Here is a 17,652-nt window from a genome sequence, read left to right as displayed (position 1 = left end):
CACTGCGTGTGAAAGACAGCACTTTTAAAATATTCTTTCATGGATGTGGCCACACTGACAAGGCCACTATTTGTTCCCATCCCTAATTGCCCATGAGAAGGTGGTGGTGAGCTGCCTTCTAGAACTGCTTTCGTCTGTCTGGTGCAGGTACACCCATCATGCTGTTAGGAAGGGAGTTCCGGAAGTTTGGTCCAGCAGCAGTAAAGGAACGGTGATATAATTCCAAATCAAGATGGTGTGTGGCTTGAAACAAAACTTGTAGGTGGTGGTGTTCCTATCCATCTGCTGCCCTTATCCTAGAATAATAGTGTAGAAGAGACCCTTCGGTCCATCGAGTCAGCACCAATGCCAAAAGCACCTGACCTGTCTACCTAATCACATTTGCCAACACATGACCCATAGCCTTGAATGTTATGATGTGCAAAGTACTCATCCAGGTACTTTTTAAAAGATGTGTGGCAGCCCGCTTCTGCACCCTCCCAGGCAGTAGGTAGTACTGGAACATGCTCCAGCACATTCTGGAGCACCACAGCCAGTGTGTTTTCAGAGCCCATAGCCTTTGTAGTATCCAGTCCTCAAGCTGTTTCTTCATATCAGGTGGAGTGAATCAAATTGAGTGAAGATTGGCATCTGAGATGTCTTTGACCTTAGAAGGAGGCCGCAATGAATCACCCACTCAGCATTTCTGGCTGAAGGTGATTGCAAATGCTTCAGCCTTGCCTGTCGCAGTGATGCCACCCCCCGTCATTGAGAATGGGGGTATTTGTGGAACCACCTCCTCCAGTGAGTTGTTTAATTTTCCACCACCATTCACAACTGGATGTGGCAAGACAGCAGCCCTTCGATCTGATTCGTCAGGCAGAAAATATAGGGATGCAGATCTGGCGGATAAGCATTTGTAAAGCGAAAATTGTTTGAAGTGGCGAACCATTGTTCTGCAGTCTCCTTTCATGGCTTGTTTGAGCTGTCTGATGTGTGTTTGTGTGCTGTACCACACAGCAATCAGATCACTGAATTAATGAGGAAATGACACCCATGACAATGCAGCACCCCTTCAGCAGTGCACCAGATTACATGGCCAGGCTACTGTGGGAGGTCACAAACCCGTGAGAGTAGATTTGAGCATCAGCTTGGCTGAATAGATAGCAGGGTTTGGAATTCTACGAGTGGCATCAGTAACCCCATGTAAGAATAGATGTACATATGGGGACACATTGGACAACTGCAGGACCAAAGGCAGCTGTGGCATCCTCATGCTGGCATAGTCTTCGGATATCTGTTGACCAGGTTCAAAATATGAAGAATGGCATCTCCGCACAAAGGGTAATAAATTTAGACTTCCCTTTCCCTAAAAAATCTGTGATAAATTGACGGTTTTAAAACTTGAATTAGTAGATCTTTAGGTTAAGGATATTAAAGAATATGAAACCAACGTGATATATGGAGTAGAGATTAGCCATGATCTAATTGAGTGGTAGAATAAGCTTAATGGGCTGAACGGCCTTCTAAGTTCCTAATTATTGAGCTATTGCTTGTGAATCTGCTTCCCATATCCCAGTGCCTTGGGAGAAGGAGAGACTATTGATTTGGGGAAGAAATGGGAAGTATGATGATGCATCATGGTCCCCGCTGATAAATTAGACTTAACTTCATGTTCGCTTTACTCTTTTGTTTTTCAGATTGCGACTGGGCATCCTACACTCTTGGAGTTTTTATCTGTTTAAATTGTTCAGGAATTCATCGAAATATCTCTCAAGTTAGCAAAGTGAAATCTGTTCGGTTAGATGCCTGGGAGGATGACGAAGTTAAGGTAGGTGTTTGAGTCAAAGTTCAAGTGAAAAATCAGTCTGACTGAGATTGGGGATTCTGATAGAAATAAACATTGTATTGAGCAAAACATTTACCAGCGAGCTTAACAGCACCCCACAGATTATGATCATCCTAAAAATACAATCTGGAACTCACTGCCTGAAAGGGTGGTAGTGACAGGAACCCTCGCAACATTTAAGAGGCAATTAGATGAGCACTTGAAATGCCATAGCATGTAAGACTGCGCACCAAGTGCTGGAAAATGGGATTAGAATAGATGGCCGGCGCAGACACGATGGGCCGAAGGGTCTCTTTTTGTGCTGTAAAGCTCAATGACGTTTTAGCCTGACTATGCTACTGATGTCGATGTCAGATTAATTTCACTGCTCCATGTCTGACCCACATTCATCCCATGTAAATATATTGTCATTCAATCCAATGTCTGTGACAGCGGGATTATGGTTTAGGAATGAATCAGCCGTGTTTTCTGACACTCAAGCCGATGTGAAAGGCACAGGGAATGAATAGAAAATGAAGGCACTAATGTTGACCAAAAGGCGGCAAGGTGGCGTAGTGGTTAGCACTGCTGCTTCAGGACCTGGGTTTGATCCTGGCCCCGGATCACTGTCTGTGTGGAGTTTGCACATTCTCCCCCTATCTGCGTGGGTCTCACCCCACAATCCAAAGATGTGCAGGGACGAAAGGATATGGGAATAGTGCGGGAAGGTGGCGCTGATATCGTTAAGCCATATCCTTATTGAATGGCGGAGCTGACTCGAAAGACCAAATGGCCTACTCCATTCCTATTTCTTATGTGGAATGACCTCTAGTTTTTTAGGAGACCTAAAACTAATATGGTTTTAACTAATGGATTTCATCTCAGAGTTAGCGGCTTGTGTGTGCCTGAATGCCACATCCTGAAGAATGAGCCTGATACCAGCTCAACATAGCCACTGATATTGGGGTTGACAACCCACCCAGGATTGCCCTGGAGTCTCGAGGAGCTGAAGACCAGTTTTCGGGGCACAGCTGCGAGTCACATCCTAGAATTATTGAGACAACTCCAGTATTATTGCTTTTTGAAAACCTTTCTTTGAGTGCTTTTGACTCTTATCGGTTATAAAACTATTGGATGTAGGAGGGGAAAGAGAAAGGCGGGTCTGACTGTCCAGAATCATCCCATTGGGTCATGAAGCAACTGTTCACTTTCTGATTGGGCATGTTGGTGACCAATGGCAGGAGTGTGGGGCCAGGATGTTTAACAGCCAGAGGTCATGTGATTGATGCCCAGCCAGAATTGGCAATCTTTTTTAAAAAATTATTTTTATTCAGGACATTTTCCATTTTACAATGTTCACAACACTCACTCAACTTTATACAACTTTATAATAAACAAGCAATCCACCATCCCACCCCGTGTGCCCTGTTTTATTTTTTGCAACCAAATCCCTAAACTTCTCTACCCTCTCCTGTTCCCAGACACTGTACGTCGAGTCCAACCCTGCCGGGATAAATCTGTGGTTCCCACATATCGGCGCCAACGACGACATCACCTCTAGCTTAAAATGTTGTCTAAACTGGTTCCAGATTCTCAAGGCTACTACCACCGGGCCTGTAGAGTATCTGGCCGGTGAGAATGGAGGAGGAGCCAGCACCAATGCCCTCAAACCCAGCCCTGACAGGAAGCTGCCACCATCCGCCCCCACACTGACCCTTCCTACACAATCCATTTCACAACCTTCTCAATATTCACGCCCAGTCGTAGTTCATCTAATTTGGCAATGCAGAGTTGGCAATCATAAACTGATGTAGCTCACACACTGAACTATTCGAAGAGCACTTTGCAAAAAGCTGGAAATGAATTGAAGGGGCAGCACGGTAGCATTGTGGATAGCACAATTGCTTCACAGCCCCAGGGTCCCAGGTTCGATTCCGGCTTGGGTCACTGTCTGTGTGGAGTCTGCACATCCTCCCCGTTTGTGCGTGGGTTTCCTCCGGGTGCTCCGGTTTCCTCCCACAGTCCAAAGATGTGCAGGTTAGGTGGATTGGTCATGATAAATTGCCCTTAGTGTCCAAAATTGCCCTTAGTGTTGGGTGGGGTTACTAGGTTATGGGGATAGGGTGGAGGTGTTGACCTTGGGTAGGGTGCTCTTTCCAAGAGCCGGTGTAGACTCGATGGGTCGAATGGCCTCCTTCTGCACTGTAAATTCTATGAAAATAGTGTTGGGTACGGTAGCGTGCAGTTATGTTACTGGACTAGTAATCCAGAGACTGGGCTAGTAATCCAGTGACTGGGCTAGTAATCCAGAGACTGGACTAGTAATCCAGAGACTGTCTTAATAATCCAGAGACTGGCTTAATAATCCAGAGACTGGGCTAGTAATCCAGAGACTGGGCTAGTAATCCAGAGACTGGGCTAGTAATCCAGAGACTGGGCTAATAATCCAGAGACTGGGTTAATAATCCAGAGACTGGACTAATAATCCAGAGATATAATCAAATCCCACCAAGGTAGCTGGGGAATTTCAATTCAATTAATTGATCAAAACTGGAATAAAATGCTCCAATCAGTAATGGCTGACCATGAAACCACAAGATTGTCATTAAAACTCACCTGGTTCACTGCTGTCCTTTTTTGAAGAAGAAAACCTGCAGTCCTTCCCCACTCTGCCCTATATGTGCCTCCAGACTTGCAACAATGTCGTTGATTCTTAACTGGTCTCTGTAATGATCTAGCAAGGTACTCAGTTGTGCTCGAGAAGGCAGCTCACCAGCACCTTTTCGCACACAATTGGGGATCGGGCAAAAAAGAATTACCAATGATGTCTGCATCCTGTGAATGAATAAAAATGAAATGAAAATCGCTTATTGTCACAAGTAGGCTTCAAATGAAGTTACTGTGAACGCCCCTAGTCGCCACATTCCGCCGCCTGTTCGGGGAGGCTGGTACGGGGAATCAATAATTCACATGACCATCAGAACTGAAATGAAAATCAATTGATTCAAACTCTTGTTTTCTCTCGTAGTTTATGGCCTCTAATGGGAACAGCGCAGCCAAAGCGAAATACGAGTCAAAGTTGCCGGCATTTTATTACAGACCAACGCTTCTAGATTGTCAGTAAGTATTGCAGTGAATAAGTAAAATGTTACTCTTAACTGGTCTAGTCGTATCACATCAATTAAAGGGGAAATCTCATCAGGTCTTGGCTGATTAGTTATCTGTCTTTTGGATAAGATGTTAGAACTGACATCTGTCCCCTTAGGAGGGCATAAAAAGGTCCCATAGAATTATTATTTTAAAGAAGGGTGCGGGAGTTCTCCCCAGTGCTTTGGCCAATATTTACCCCTCAATCAACATGGAGAAAACAGATTATCTGTTCATTATATCAGAGCTGTGTGTGGGACCTTGTGCATCAACTATGTTTTTGCATCAGAAGAATGACTAGACATGAAAGTACTTGATTGGTTGTAAAGCGCTTTGGGACGTCCTGAAAGGCGCTATATAAATTTAAGCTGTTTCTTCATAAATCCCCTGAACATTCCTTCCCACCAAGAGTAAATTGATAAAGAGCATGTTCAGCTCTGCAAGCATCAATTTCCAATAAAGAGACTCCTATTGATTGTTACACATGTGATATTACCGTACTACTAACACATAAAAATTTAATAGATTGGTTATCATCAGACCTGCCCTCCCTATGCCCTGTGGCTTTCAAAAGCTCTGTTTTTCCTTAATTTAAAATTATTTTTTGAGGATTGTGTTTATGGATGAACAAGCAGATTTGCTTCAAAAGGCTTTCTGTTAAGTTTCATATATCATTGCCTTTATTTGGGGAGGTGAGGCGTTGCAATGACCACAATGGAACTGAGCTGTGCAGAGCAGGAAGATCCCAAGTTCAGTCCCTGGACTATGTATCAGCTGATCACAGCAGTGGTGGATGAGATGCTGCCATTAATCACATCCCATGCCTGTGTCCCCATTCATAGTTGACAAACAACTGGAAAATTATGGGAGATTGTGTTTGTTTCACTGTCATTGTGGATATGTATTGCTGGTCTTGTTTTACCCCATCTGTAAACATGAGTTCAACTAAAACTCTGTAGCCTGTATCCTAACTCACACCCAAGTCCTGTGCACCCATCACCCCTGATCTACACGCACTCCCAGACCAGCAACACCTTGATTTTTAACATTCTCAATCTTGCCTTCAAATCCCTCCATCGTCTCTCCCCTCCCCATCTCCACAATACCCTCAGCTTTTCTCTCTCTCTCTCTGTCTCTTCTCTCTCTCTCTTTTCTCTCTCTCTCTCGTCCAAACCTTTGGTTACATGCCTACTAACACCACATGGGGCCCAGTGCCAAATTTAGTTTGACACTGGCCCTAAGTTGTTTTATAAATGCAAATTGTTATGTTATTAACACTGCAGGCTAAATGGGCTGAATTTTTCATGAGCCTTATTATGATTGCATTCTTGTATATCGGTAGATAGCTTAGGTTTGACAAAATTGCCTATTTCCCTTTTAAAACACGTATTGAAGTTATTCCTGCATTAACACCGGTGCTACTGTCTCTCCTCCCTGCTCAGATCGTTACGTCCTAATAAACGCTCAAGTTGGTCGTGTAACATCTGCTTTCATTTTGAATTCTGGAGGGGAATGTAACATGAAGAGCCTGTGGAGTAATTACAATTTAAGTGTACTCACTTCCATCTGCAGGATCTCTAGTGTTCGATTCACAGTATACAAATACAGTCCTTATAATTTTCCCTGAGCTAGTTAACTCAGTTGGCTCGATGGCTAGCGATAGATAACATTCATGCCAACAGCATGGTGTTTGATCCCAATTCCAGCTGAGGTATATTTGAGGCCTGCCCCCTCTCCCTACCCACAGTAAAAACCACGGCACTTTGCTGTGTTTGACAAATAACCACCAAGGGCCTGTCTTAGATCATGGCTGACCTCTTCCTGGTCTCAAAGCCGCCTCCCCACCTGTTCGCCATATCCCTTTATTCCATTTTTTATCAGAAATATATCTATCTCCCCCTTGAAACTATTTAATGATTCGGACTCCACCGCACTATGGGGCTGCGAGTTGCACAAATTCATCACCCTCTGCGAGAAGTAGTTCCTCCTCATCTCAGTTTTAAATCTACTGCCCCTCAACCTATATCCATGACCTCTTGTTCTAGATTGCCCCACAAGGGGGAACATTTGGTCTACATTTACTTTATCAATCCCTTTTAGTATTTTATATACCTTGATCAGATCCCCTCTCATCATTCTAAACTCCAGTGAATATAAGCCCAAATTGTTTAATCTCTCCTCATACGTCAACCCTTTCATCCCCGGAATCAATCTGGTGAACCTCCTCGGATCTGCCTCCAATGTCACCACATCCTTCCTCAAATAAGGAGACTAAAACTGGACACAATACTCGAGAAGTAGTCTCACCAACACCCTAAACAATTGCAACAACACTTCTCTACTTTTATACTCCAGTCCTTTTGCAATAAATGCTAAAATTACATTTGCCTTTTTTATTACATTTTGTACCTGCATACAGACTTTCTGCGATTCATGAACAAAGACACCCAGATCACCCTGCCCAGACGCATTTTGAATCTGCTTTCCATTTAGATAATAATTTGGCTGACTATTTTTTCGGCCAAAATGGATGACCTCACACTTATCCATAGTAAACTCCATCTGCCAAATTTTGGCCCAATCTCCTAGCCTATCTACATTGTCCGTAAAATCTGTATCTCCTCTTCACTGCCTGCTTTCACACCTATTTCAGTATGATCTGCAAAGTTTGCTATATTACACTCTGTCCCTGCTTGCAGATCATTTATATAAACAGTTGAGGTTAGAGGACAGCTGGTTACAGTTGATGTTTCAAAATGGGCCAGAGAAGGACCCATTTAACCCGACCCTCTGCTTTCTGTCAGTCAGCCAATCCTCAATCCAATCTAGTACTCCACCCCCAACCCCCTGTGATCTCACCTTCTGGGTAAATCTTTTGTGCAAAACCTTGTCAAACGCCTTCTGGAAGTCTAGATATACCACATCCACAGGTTCCCCATTATCCACCTTGCTGGTTATGTCCTCAAAAAACTGAATCAAGTTTGTCAAGCATGACGTTCCCTTCATAAAACCATGCTGACAATGGTGGATTGAGCTTTGTCTTTCCAAATGTTCAGTCATCTCTTCCTTAATGATTGATTCTAGCAACTTCCTCACCACATGATCAAGCTAACCGGTCTATAGTTTCCTACTTTTGCCTCTCTCCATTTTTTTAAATAGGGGAGTTACATTAGCATGTTTCCAATCCCCTGGCACCTTGCCAGATTCCAGGGAATTTTGAAACATCATAACCAATGCATCCACTATCTCTGCTGCCACCTCCTTTAAAACACTAGGGTGCAGGACATCATGTCCCAGAGACTTATCTGCCTTTAGCCCCATTAATTTATTTAATACTTTCTCCCTAGTGATGGTTATTGCACTAAGTTCCTCTGCATTAACTGCAGGTCTTGGAAAACTTTTATTATCCTCTACCGTGAAGACAGAGGCAAAATAATGGATCAGTGCCACTGCCATCTCTGTGTTCCCCATTATTACCTCACCAGTATCGTCCTATAAAGGGCCAACATTTACTTTAGCTATTCTCTTCCTCTTTATATACTTATAGAAGCTCTTGGTATCAGTGTTTATGTTTTCTGCTAGTTTCCTTTCGTAGTTCACCTTAGCTTTTTACTATTTTTAGTAGCTTTTTACTAACCCCTAAAGTTCTCCCAACCCTCCAGCTTACCATTAGCTTTTGCCGTATGGTATGCCCTAGTTTTTGTCTTTATGTCCTCCTTAACTTCCTTGTTGGCCATGGAATGTTTTCCTCCCTTTTACAATTCCTCTTCCCTTCAGGAATGTACTTTAATTGAGAGGTGTTTTATATCTCCCTGAACATCCGCCATTGTTCCTCAACTGTTCTGCCCTCAATTATTTGTGCCCAGTCTACTTAAGCCAACTCTTTCCTCGGGCCTATATAATTACCTCCGCCCAACGCTAAAACTCCAGTATGCCACTCTGTCCTCTCTCGCTCAATCTGAATTTGAAATTCTAGCGTGCTGTGATCACTCCTTCCAAGAGGACCTTTAACGACAAGACTATTTATCAACCCTCTTTTGTTACATAATACTAAATCTAAAATAGCCTGTTCCCTGGTTGGCTCCATAACATATTGCTCTAAGAAACAATCCCTCATGCACTCTATGAAATCTTCCATGAGGCTACCCGTACCAATTTGATTAATCCAGTCAATATGCACGTTAAAATCACCCATGATTACCGTTTTGCCCTTCTCATAAGCCCTCATTATTTCTTGGTTTATGCTATGCCCCACTTTGGAACTATTGCTCAGGGGCCTGTAAATTACTCCGAACAAGGAGGTTTTTTTTATTTCCACCCATATCGATTCAAAATCTTGACCCTTTGTGCCAATATAATTTCTTAATACAACCTTGATGTCTTCTTTAACCAATAAAGCATCTCCACCTCCTGTTCCATCCTGTCTATCCTTTCCGAATACGGAGTACCCTTGGACATTTAACTCCCAGTCCTGGTACTCCTGCAACCATGTTTCAGTGATCCCCACCAAATCATACCCATTTGTCTCTATTTGTGCTGGCAGCTCATTGGTCTTATTCTGAATACTGTGTGCCTTTAGGTACAAGGTTTTTAAATATGTGCCACAGATTTGTCTTTCCCTTGCAGGATTATCTTTGGCACTACGTGTCTCACACATTCAGACCTCCTTCATTAATCTCTGATTACACTCAGACTCATCCCCACCTTTCACTCCCCCAGTACCCTTACATTATAATTTTTTATGTTTTCTTACCCCTCCGTCGTCATTAGACCGGCCCTGCCTGTACGTTCTATTAACTTCTACCTCCTCCTCACATGCTGACCTGCTGCTCTGGTTCCCATTAACCATTATACTTTTTGTAGTTTTACCCTTCCCTTCCCCCCATTTGCTAGTGTAAGGAAGTCCTGTGGTGCACCCCTACCTCTGAGCCCGGGTTTGAGTCGCTCTTTGGGACTTGATGGTCATGGAAGGTGCATTCATAATGCAGCCAAGCAGATTGATTTAAAAACGAAAGAGAAAATGCTGGAAAATCTCAGCAGGTCTTGCAGCATCTGTAGGGAGAGAAAAGAGCCAACGTTTCGTGTCCGATGACTCTTTGTCAAAGCTGGCAGAGAAAGTTGGAAATATTTATACTGTAGAGTGAGAATGAGAGTTGAAAGAAATGAAAGATTGATTATCAACCTGCAACTCCTTCTAGCACCTCTATGGCAGGTGGCAAGAGTGTCATAGTCCACGTCAGTACCTTGTTAAGCATAACCATGAACCAACATGTAGGGAAGAGGTGTTGGCAATTCTGGACAGGCTGAAAATAGATAAGTCCCCGGGTCCTGATGGGATTTATCCTAGGATTCTCTGGGAGGCCAGGGAAGAGATTGCTGGACCTTTGGCTTTGATTTTTATGTCATCATTGGCTACAGGAATAGTGCCAGAGGACTGGAGGACAGCAAATGTGGTCCCTTTGTTCAAAAAGGGGAGCAGAGACAACCCCGGCAACTATAGACCGGTGAGCCTCACGTCTGTAGTGGGTAAAGTCTTGGAGGGGATTATAAGAGACAAGATTTATAATCATCTAGATAGGAATAATATGATCAGGGATAGTCAGCATGGCTTTGTGAAGGGTAGGTCATGCCTCACAAACCTTATTGAGTTCTTTGAGAAGGTGACTGAACAGGTAGATGAGGGTAGAGCAGTTGATGTGGTGTATATGGATTTCAGCAAAGCGTTTGATAAGGTTCCCCACGGTAGGCTATTGCAGAAAATACGGAGGCTGGGGATTGAGGGTGATTTAGAGATGTGGATCAGAAATTGGCTAGCTGAAAAAAGACAGAGGGTGGTGGTTGATGGGAAATGTTCAGAATGGAGTACAGTCACAAGTGGAGTACCACAAGGATCTGTTCTGGGGCCGTTGCTGTTTGTCATTTTTATCAATGACCTAGAGGAAGGCGCAGAAGGGTGGGTGAGTAAATTTGCAGACGATACTAAAGTCGGTGGTGTTGTCGATAGTGTGGAAGGATGTAGCAGGTTACAGAGGGATATAGATAAGCTGCAGAGCTGGGCTGAGAGGTGGCAAATGGAGTTTAATGTAGAGAAGTGTGAGGTGATTCACTTTGGAAGGAATAACAGGAATGCGGAATATTTGGCTAATGGTAAAGTTCTTGAAAGTGTGGATGAGCAGAGGGATCTAGGTGTCCATGTACATAGATCCCTGAAAGTTGCCACCCAGGTTGATAGGGTTGTGAAGAAGGCCTATGGAGTGTTGGCCTTTATTGGTAGAGGGATTGAGTTCCGGAGTCAGGAGGTCATGTTGCAGCTGTACAGAACTCTGGTACGGCCGCATTTGGAGTATTGCGTACAGTTCTGGTCACCGCATTATAGGAAGGACGTGGAGGCTTTGGAGCGGGTGCAGAGGAGATTTACCAGGATGTTGCCTGGTATGGAGGGAAAATCTTCTGAGGAAAGGCTGATGGACTTGAGGTTGTTTTCGTTGGAGAGAAGAAGGTTAAGAGGAGACTTAATAGAGGCATACAAAATGATCAGGGGGTTAGATAGGGTGGACAGTGAGAGCCTTCTCCCGCGGATGGAAATGGCTGGCACGAGGGGACATAGCTTTAAACTGAGGGGTAATAGATATAGGACAGAGGTCAGAGGTAGGTTCTTTACGCAAAGAGTAGTGAGGCCGTGGAATGCCCTACCTGCTACAGTAGTGAACTCGCCAACATTGAGGGCATTTAAAAGTTTATTGGATAAACATATGGATGATAATGGCATAGTGTAGGTTAGATGGCTTTTGTTTCGGTGCAACATCGTGGGCCGAAGGGCCTGTACTGCGCTGTATCGTTCTATGTTCTATGTTCTAACACATTGAAATCCATGATTGCCGGTGTCCTCTTGGAGAGAGTATTCCAATGTACCTCACTGGTGATCATTCCTTCAAATACCTAGCCCTCAAGCTCTGGAATTACGTCCCTAAACCTCTCTCTGTTTTTGAGATGCACTTTAGAATCTATCCCGTTGACTAACCTTTTGATCACCTGTCCTAATATCTCCTTATGTGGCTTGGTGTCAGATTTTGCTCTATAAAGGTTAGTTGTTGCTGTACCAAATCTTGCTGTCTGGACTCCTAAGTAATGACCATGTCCTCACGTGGGTTAAGGGGAGAGGAAGTTGGCTGAGCAGAAACATGTCACTGCAGAGCAGACTACGATGAACCTTTTCAAATCGATGAGAATATCTGTCCACAGACAGTGAGAATAATACTCCTGGTCACATAAATGCACTTGCTGCGTTATCTGTAGTGTGCATGATCTCATCTCATGGAACACAGTTGTTTATGCACTAAATTCCAAAGCTCAGGACCTAGATGGTTGAAGGCATGGCCACCAGAGGTGTTGTCTTTTAGATGAGGCATTAATACCTGAGGCCCTGACAGATAGACGCAAAAGATCCCACAGCACTATTTAGAAGAAGAGCAGGGGAGGTGCCCTTGGGGTTCTAGCCAATATTTACCCCTGAACCACATCTTTGATAAGAACAGATTTGCTGGTCATTTATCTGATTTCGGTGTGCAGAAGTTAATTGCCACGTTTTCAACATTACAACATTGACTCTTGCTTCAGAAAGTACTTCAGTGACTGAAGCACTATGGGGTATCCTGAGGTCATGGAAGGTGCTCCGTAAACGCAAGATCTTCTTGTCCGTGGCTATCCTTGTTCTGAAATCTTGTTAGCTCCAAAATGGTGCACATCTAGAGACGGTGACTGTGTCTAGAGGCTGAAATGTATTAAAATTGAGGCCTGCTTGTTTAATTATTTGGAACCTGGGACCATCTATATGAAATGATTTATCCTGTATTAAAGTATTTCCTGACCAGAATTGTTCGGGGTGATGTCTGGTAAATTGCAAGGGGCCTAATGTGGGTGCTTTGCACACCACCATCTGTCTCTGATTAGCATGGCACTGGGTTTCAGTACAGAATGAAATACTACCATGAGACGCTGTTTATATGACACGGGTGTTGAAAGAGGAAGTGGTAGAGAATTGTTTATTATCCATTGTTCAGTCTGAGGGAGCAGTCACAGTTTCATATTATTGATGTGAGGCTAAGTAATGTTTGGACTTATTGTGCGAGATGCAGTGCCAGGTTCGGCATTGCCAGAATCGTCAATTTGCAAATTCTTGAATTTGATTCTGCATTGTATTCATTGGAAACTAGACCACAACTTGGGTGGTAAGATACTGCATACAATGCTGTTTTTGTCTTGTGCTGGTCAGAGATGTAATTCTCTGATAATTGTTTCCATGTGGTTAAGTGATGTAGGCCAACTCTCCATTACCTGGACCTTTCGGCGTCTCGACAGCCCAACACCAGCAGACCATTTGCTAAAACAGCTTTTTAAACACTAAATGCATCAAGTCAATAAAGGGTTTGAAGCGCTTGCAAGAAAAAGTCCAGTTTTATTCAACCTCTCGAGGCTCCCACAGCTCCAGGCCTTTCAGTATTTCTTTTACAAAGCCAATGTGGGATATTAAATGAAGAATGCTCTCTGCAGTGCAGGAGAACTTACACAGGTTATTTAAGATGTTGAAAGGGAGTAGGTGAATTGCAGTCTTCTGGTTGATCATTCTCTGGATACAGAGCCAACCTTGAGCTGAGATTGCCCTGCCTTTACCAGGGGGTGATGAACAAATGGAGCAGCTTTTTAGGATGGGGGGCGGGGGGGGGGGGGGGGGGGGGGGGGCAGTGATGAAGGGAAGTGAAATGTTTGGCAGAGCAAGTGGTCGCGGTCATAGGAGATGACTTGTATTGATATAGCACCTTTTTAACATAACTTAAGGAAGATCTTAAAGGGGGGAGTGATATAGAGAGGCAAAAATGTTTAGAGAAGGGAAGTCCAAAGTTTGGGGCCTCAGCAACCACAGGCACGGTCACCTGTGGTGAGTTAGGACCAGGAATAGGCAAGAGCCCAGAATTAGGTGAGACTGTGTATCTAGACGAGATTACGGAAATCGTGAGAGGTGAGGTCTTGGAGAGATTTGAAAATGAATTTGAAACTTTAAAATCAAGGCATTGCTTGACCGGGAGCCAATGTAGGTCAGCGAGCACAGATCAAGTAGGCCAGTGAGTACAGATCAGGTAGGTCAGTGACCACAGGGGTGATAGGGGAATGGGACTTTGTTTAAGTTAGGATACAGGCAGCAGAGGTTTGGAGTTTATGGCAGATACAATAGCACAATGTAATTCTAAATTTTGAGATTGACCAATTGAAGCTTCTGTCTCCAAAAATCTCAAGTCAGGTTAGACTAATATGATTAATTTGGGACATGATGGGTTTAGAAAGGCTGGAAGGAACAGGCACTCATCAGCATATGGTTCCCAAAGCTCCCCACCACTGGAGTTTTCCCTGCCTCGTACCTGAATCTGTTGTAGATTCTTTGCTAGAGATGGATTGCGGTGATTAGGCAACAACATGTGATTTACCAGGATGGTCGAAGTGAACGAGATGGACCTTGGGTTTTGCTAGATGTTAACAGACCCATGTTCCCAACAGAAATGGTCTCTCGCCATCCTGTTAATTCCTGAATTCCATTGCAGCAAGTTCCTCAGCAGCTTCTATCATGGTTGTCAAAAATAAGTTTTGAAAAATACTTGCGATCGCCGCCAGTACTCACAGCCCATCTTAACACTTTCTTAAACCTAGAAATTCCAAGGTGTGATATCAGAAAAGGGAATATGTTGGTTGTGTTTCTACAAAACCGCTTTCTTGACTAGTTGACGTTTTAATGATAAAGACAGCAAAGAAAGCCATTTCTTATGAACTTCACGTCAGTGTACTAAAGGCTGGGAGCCTGGCATGTCAATGCAGCCTCAACAGGCGACACTCTCCCAAAAACCGCTCTGTAGAGCCTCACTGCTGACCAGACATCGCTCTTTCATCTGAAAGGAAGTTCAAACCCAAAGTACCCATTTTCAGGAAAAAAAACCCTTCTGTTGTGGAATTGGAAACATTCAGAGGTCAGGCGGTGGCAGTGCCGATTCTAATTATAATTCCTTTGCCGTTTAACACGCACATACTTCTCATTGTGGCTGATCGCCAATATCTGAAATATTTGATGAGCCTGGATTTCTGATGTGTGATCTCTGAGCTGGCGTTAAGTAGACAAGATCATAAGAACTAGGAACAGGGAAGGCCATTTGGCACATTGAGCCTGTTCCACTATTCACTAATGTCATGGCTGATCAGATTGTGGCCTTAAACCACACTTTCCAGCCTGTCCGCCATAACTCTTGACTCCCTTGATGATCAAAAATCTGTCCCGACACCTTCCATAGCACCATGTTGGTAGTGTTACAGTTGGACCTAGAACCCAGTCCTCTGGGAGCCATATTCAGGGGGCGGGATTCTCCACTCCCGCGCCAAAGTGCCCACGCCGTCGTGAATGGCGTTGAGGTTCACGACGGCGCGAAACGGTCCCTATCCCGACCAATTCAGGGCCCGATAATGGGCTAGGAGCGGGGCCGCGTCATTTTCATGCGCCAGGCCTTGTCGCCACGTAAAGGCGCCGGCGCATAACTGGCGTCACCTATGCATGCGCAGGTTGGCCGGCGCCAACCCACGCATGCGTGGTTGCCGTCCTCTCCGAGTCCGCCCCGCAAGAAGATGTCAGACAGATCTTGCGGGGCTGCGGAAGAAAGGAGGTCCTCCTTCAGAGAGGACGGCCCGACGATCGGTGGGCGCCGATCGCGGGCCAGACCCCATTTGAGGCCCCCCCGCCGGTGCAGGATCCCCTCTCCCTCCCCCTCCCCCCCCCCCCCCCCCCCCCCGCAGGCCAACCCCCCCCCCCCCCCCCAGCATTCCCGCGCTGTTCCCGCCGGCAGCGACCAGGCGTGGACGGCGCCGGGGGGAACCCGCCGTTTTGACCTGGTCGCTCGGCCCATCCGGGCCCGAGAGTAGCAGGGGTGCCGGAGAATCGCCATTTTGGGTGTCTCGGGCGATTCTCCGGTCTGCGCCGTGGGGAACTCGGCGGGGCCGTTCTCGCCGCTTGGGAGAATCGCGGGAGGGCGTCGGACCAGCTTTGCGGGAAAATTCTGCGACCCAGGCGATTCTCCCAACCGGCGCGGGAGTGGAGAATTCCGCCCCCGGTGTCAGACTTGCCGGAGCTCCGGGCAGGGGCAGGTGTCTAAGCCTTTGTCTCACTATTGGTGAGGAGATGGATCTTATTGGGTCGGAGGTCAGTTTCACCACTCTGTGCCTCAATATGTCTGGGAGATTTAATGAAGTTTCTAAGGAGGTTAAATTTAGTTTAAGAGGGAATGAGGAGGGGTTTCATGAAAGATGGCGTCCGTTCATATCTCACTTTAAGGAATTAGCTTCAGTCAGCTGCTAAAAGGGGCGGGTAGTTAGTTAGTTAAGGTTGAGGAACGGATTGTTAAATGTTAGCTAAATATGTGTAATGTAATTTATGTCAAAACATTTTTTGAAAAAGCTAATAAAAATATTTATTGAAACAAACTGTCTAATTCAACTTTGAATACATCCAATGACCACTCCATTGCTGTCTTGGGTAGAAAATACAAAAGACTCACCACCCTCTGGAGAAAAAAATCCTCCTCAACTCCATCTTAAGTGGAAGGCCCCTTATTTTTAAATGGTGCCCGCTAGTTCTAGACTTCTGCCATGAGGGGAAATATCCTCTCAGCATCCACCCTGTAAATGCCCATCTGTTCCATCTCTCATTATTCTAAACTCCAATCAGCACAGGCCCAACATGTTATTATCATCTTTCTCACATCCAACAATCTGTTCCCGATTCCGGGTCTCTTCTTTGAAGAAATAATCATAACCCTTCAGTTTCTCCTTCTTTCTTTAAAGTTCCGAGGGGAGTTGTGGGGCAAAATTCTCCGTAATCGGCGCGATGTCCGCCGACAGGCGCCCAAAACGGCGCAAATCAGTCCGGCATCGCGCCGCCCCAAAGGTGCAGAATCCTCCGCATCTTGAAGGGCCGAGCCCTAACCTTGAGGTGCTAGGCCTGCGCCGGACTGATTTCTGCCCCGCCAGCTGGCGGGAAAGGCCTTTGGTGCCCCGCCAGCTGGCTCGAAACTGACATTGCCGGGCGGCGCATGCGCGGGAGCGTTAGCGGCCGCTGACAGCATTCCTGCGCATGCGCAGTGGAGGGAGTCTCTTCCGCCTCCGCCATGGTGGAGACCGTGGCGAAGGCGGAAGGAAAAGAGTGCCCCCATGGCACAGGCCCGCCCGTGGATCGGTGGGCCCCGATCGCGGGCCAGGCCACCATGGGGGCACCCCCGGGGCCAGATCGCCCCGCGCCCCCCTCCAGGACCCCGGAGCCCCCCCGCGCCGCCTTGTCCCGCCGGTGAGGTAGGTGGTTTCATCTACGCTGGCGGGACAGGCATTTTAGCGGCGGGACTTTGGCCCATCTGGGCCGGAGAATCGCGCGGGGGGGCCCGCCAACCCGTGCGGCGCGATTCCCGCCCCCGCCGAATATCCAGTGCCGGAGAATTCGGCAACCGGCGGGGGCGGGATTCACGCCAGCCCCCGGTGTCAGAATCAGGATAGGAATGACCAGTAGAACTCTAGTTAGGTTTAGACCAGATAGCGTGTCAACAAGAGTCAGAGAGCAGGAATGGCTAAAAGGTGGCGGGTGCATAGTCGGACTGCAGAAAGGCACGACTTGGGTCAGA

General features: G+C 45.8%; 1 protein-coding gene across 1 annotated transcript in view; it reads left to right on the top strand.

The window, feature by feature from the left end:
• Positions 1-17,652, top strand: part of LOC140394369 (arf-GAP with dual PH domain-containing protein 1-like) — a 153,938-nt gene that overhangs the window by 58,670 nt on the left and 77,616 nt on the right. The window contains exons 2-3 of the mRNA XM_072481570.1: positions 1,680-1,810; positions 4,836-4,927. Of these exons, the coding sequence (XP_072337671.1) occupies positions 1,680-1,810; positions 4,836-4,927 (223 nt within the window). The remainder of the gene's footprint in view (positions 1-1,679; positions 1,811-4,835; positions 4,928-17,652) is intronic.

This window comes from Scyliorhinus torazame, chromosome 17, assembly GCF_047496885.1.
Source record: "Scyliorhinus torazame isolate Kashiwa2021f chromosome 17, sScyTor2.1, whole genome shotgun sequence".
Classification (NCBI taxonomy): domain Eukaryota; kingdom Metazoa; phylum Chordata; class Chondrichthyes; order Carcharhiniformes; family Scyliorhinidae; genus Scyliorhinus; species Scyliorhinus torazame.
The sequence above is the reverse complement of the archived record's forward strand: the minus strand, read 5'-3'. Positions and strand labels throughout refer to the sequence as shown.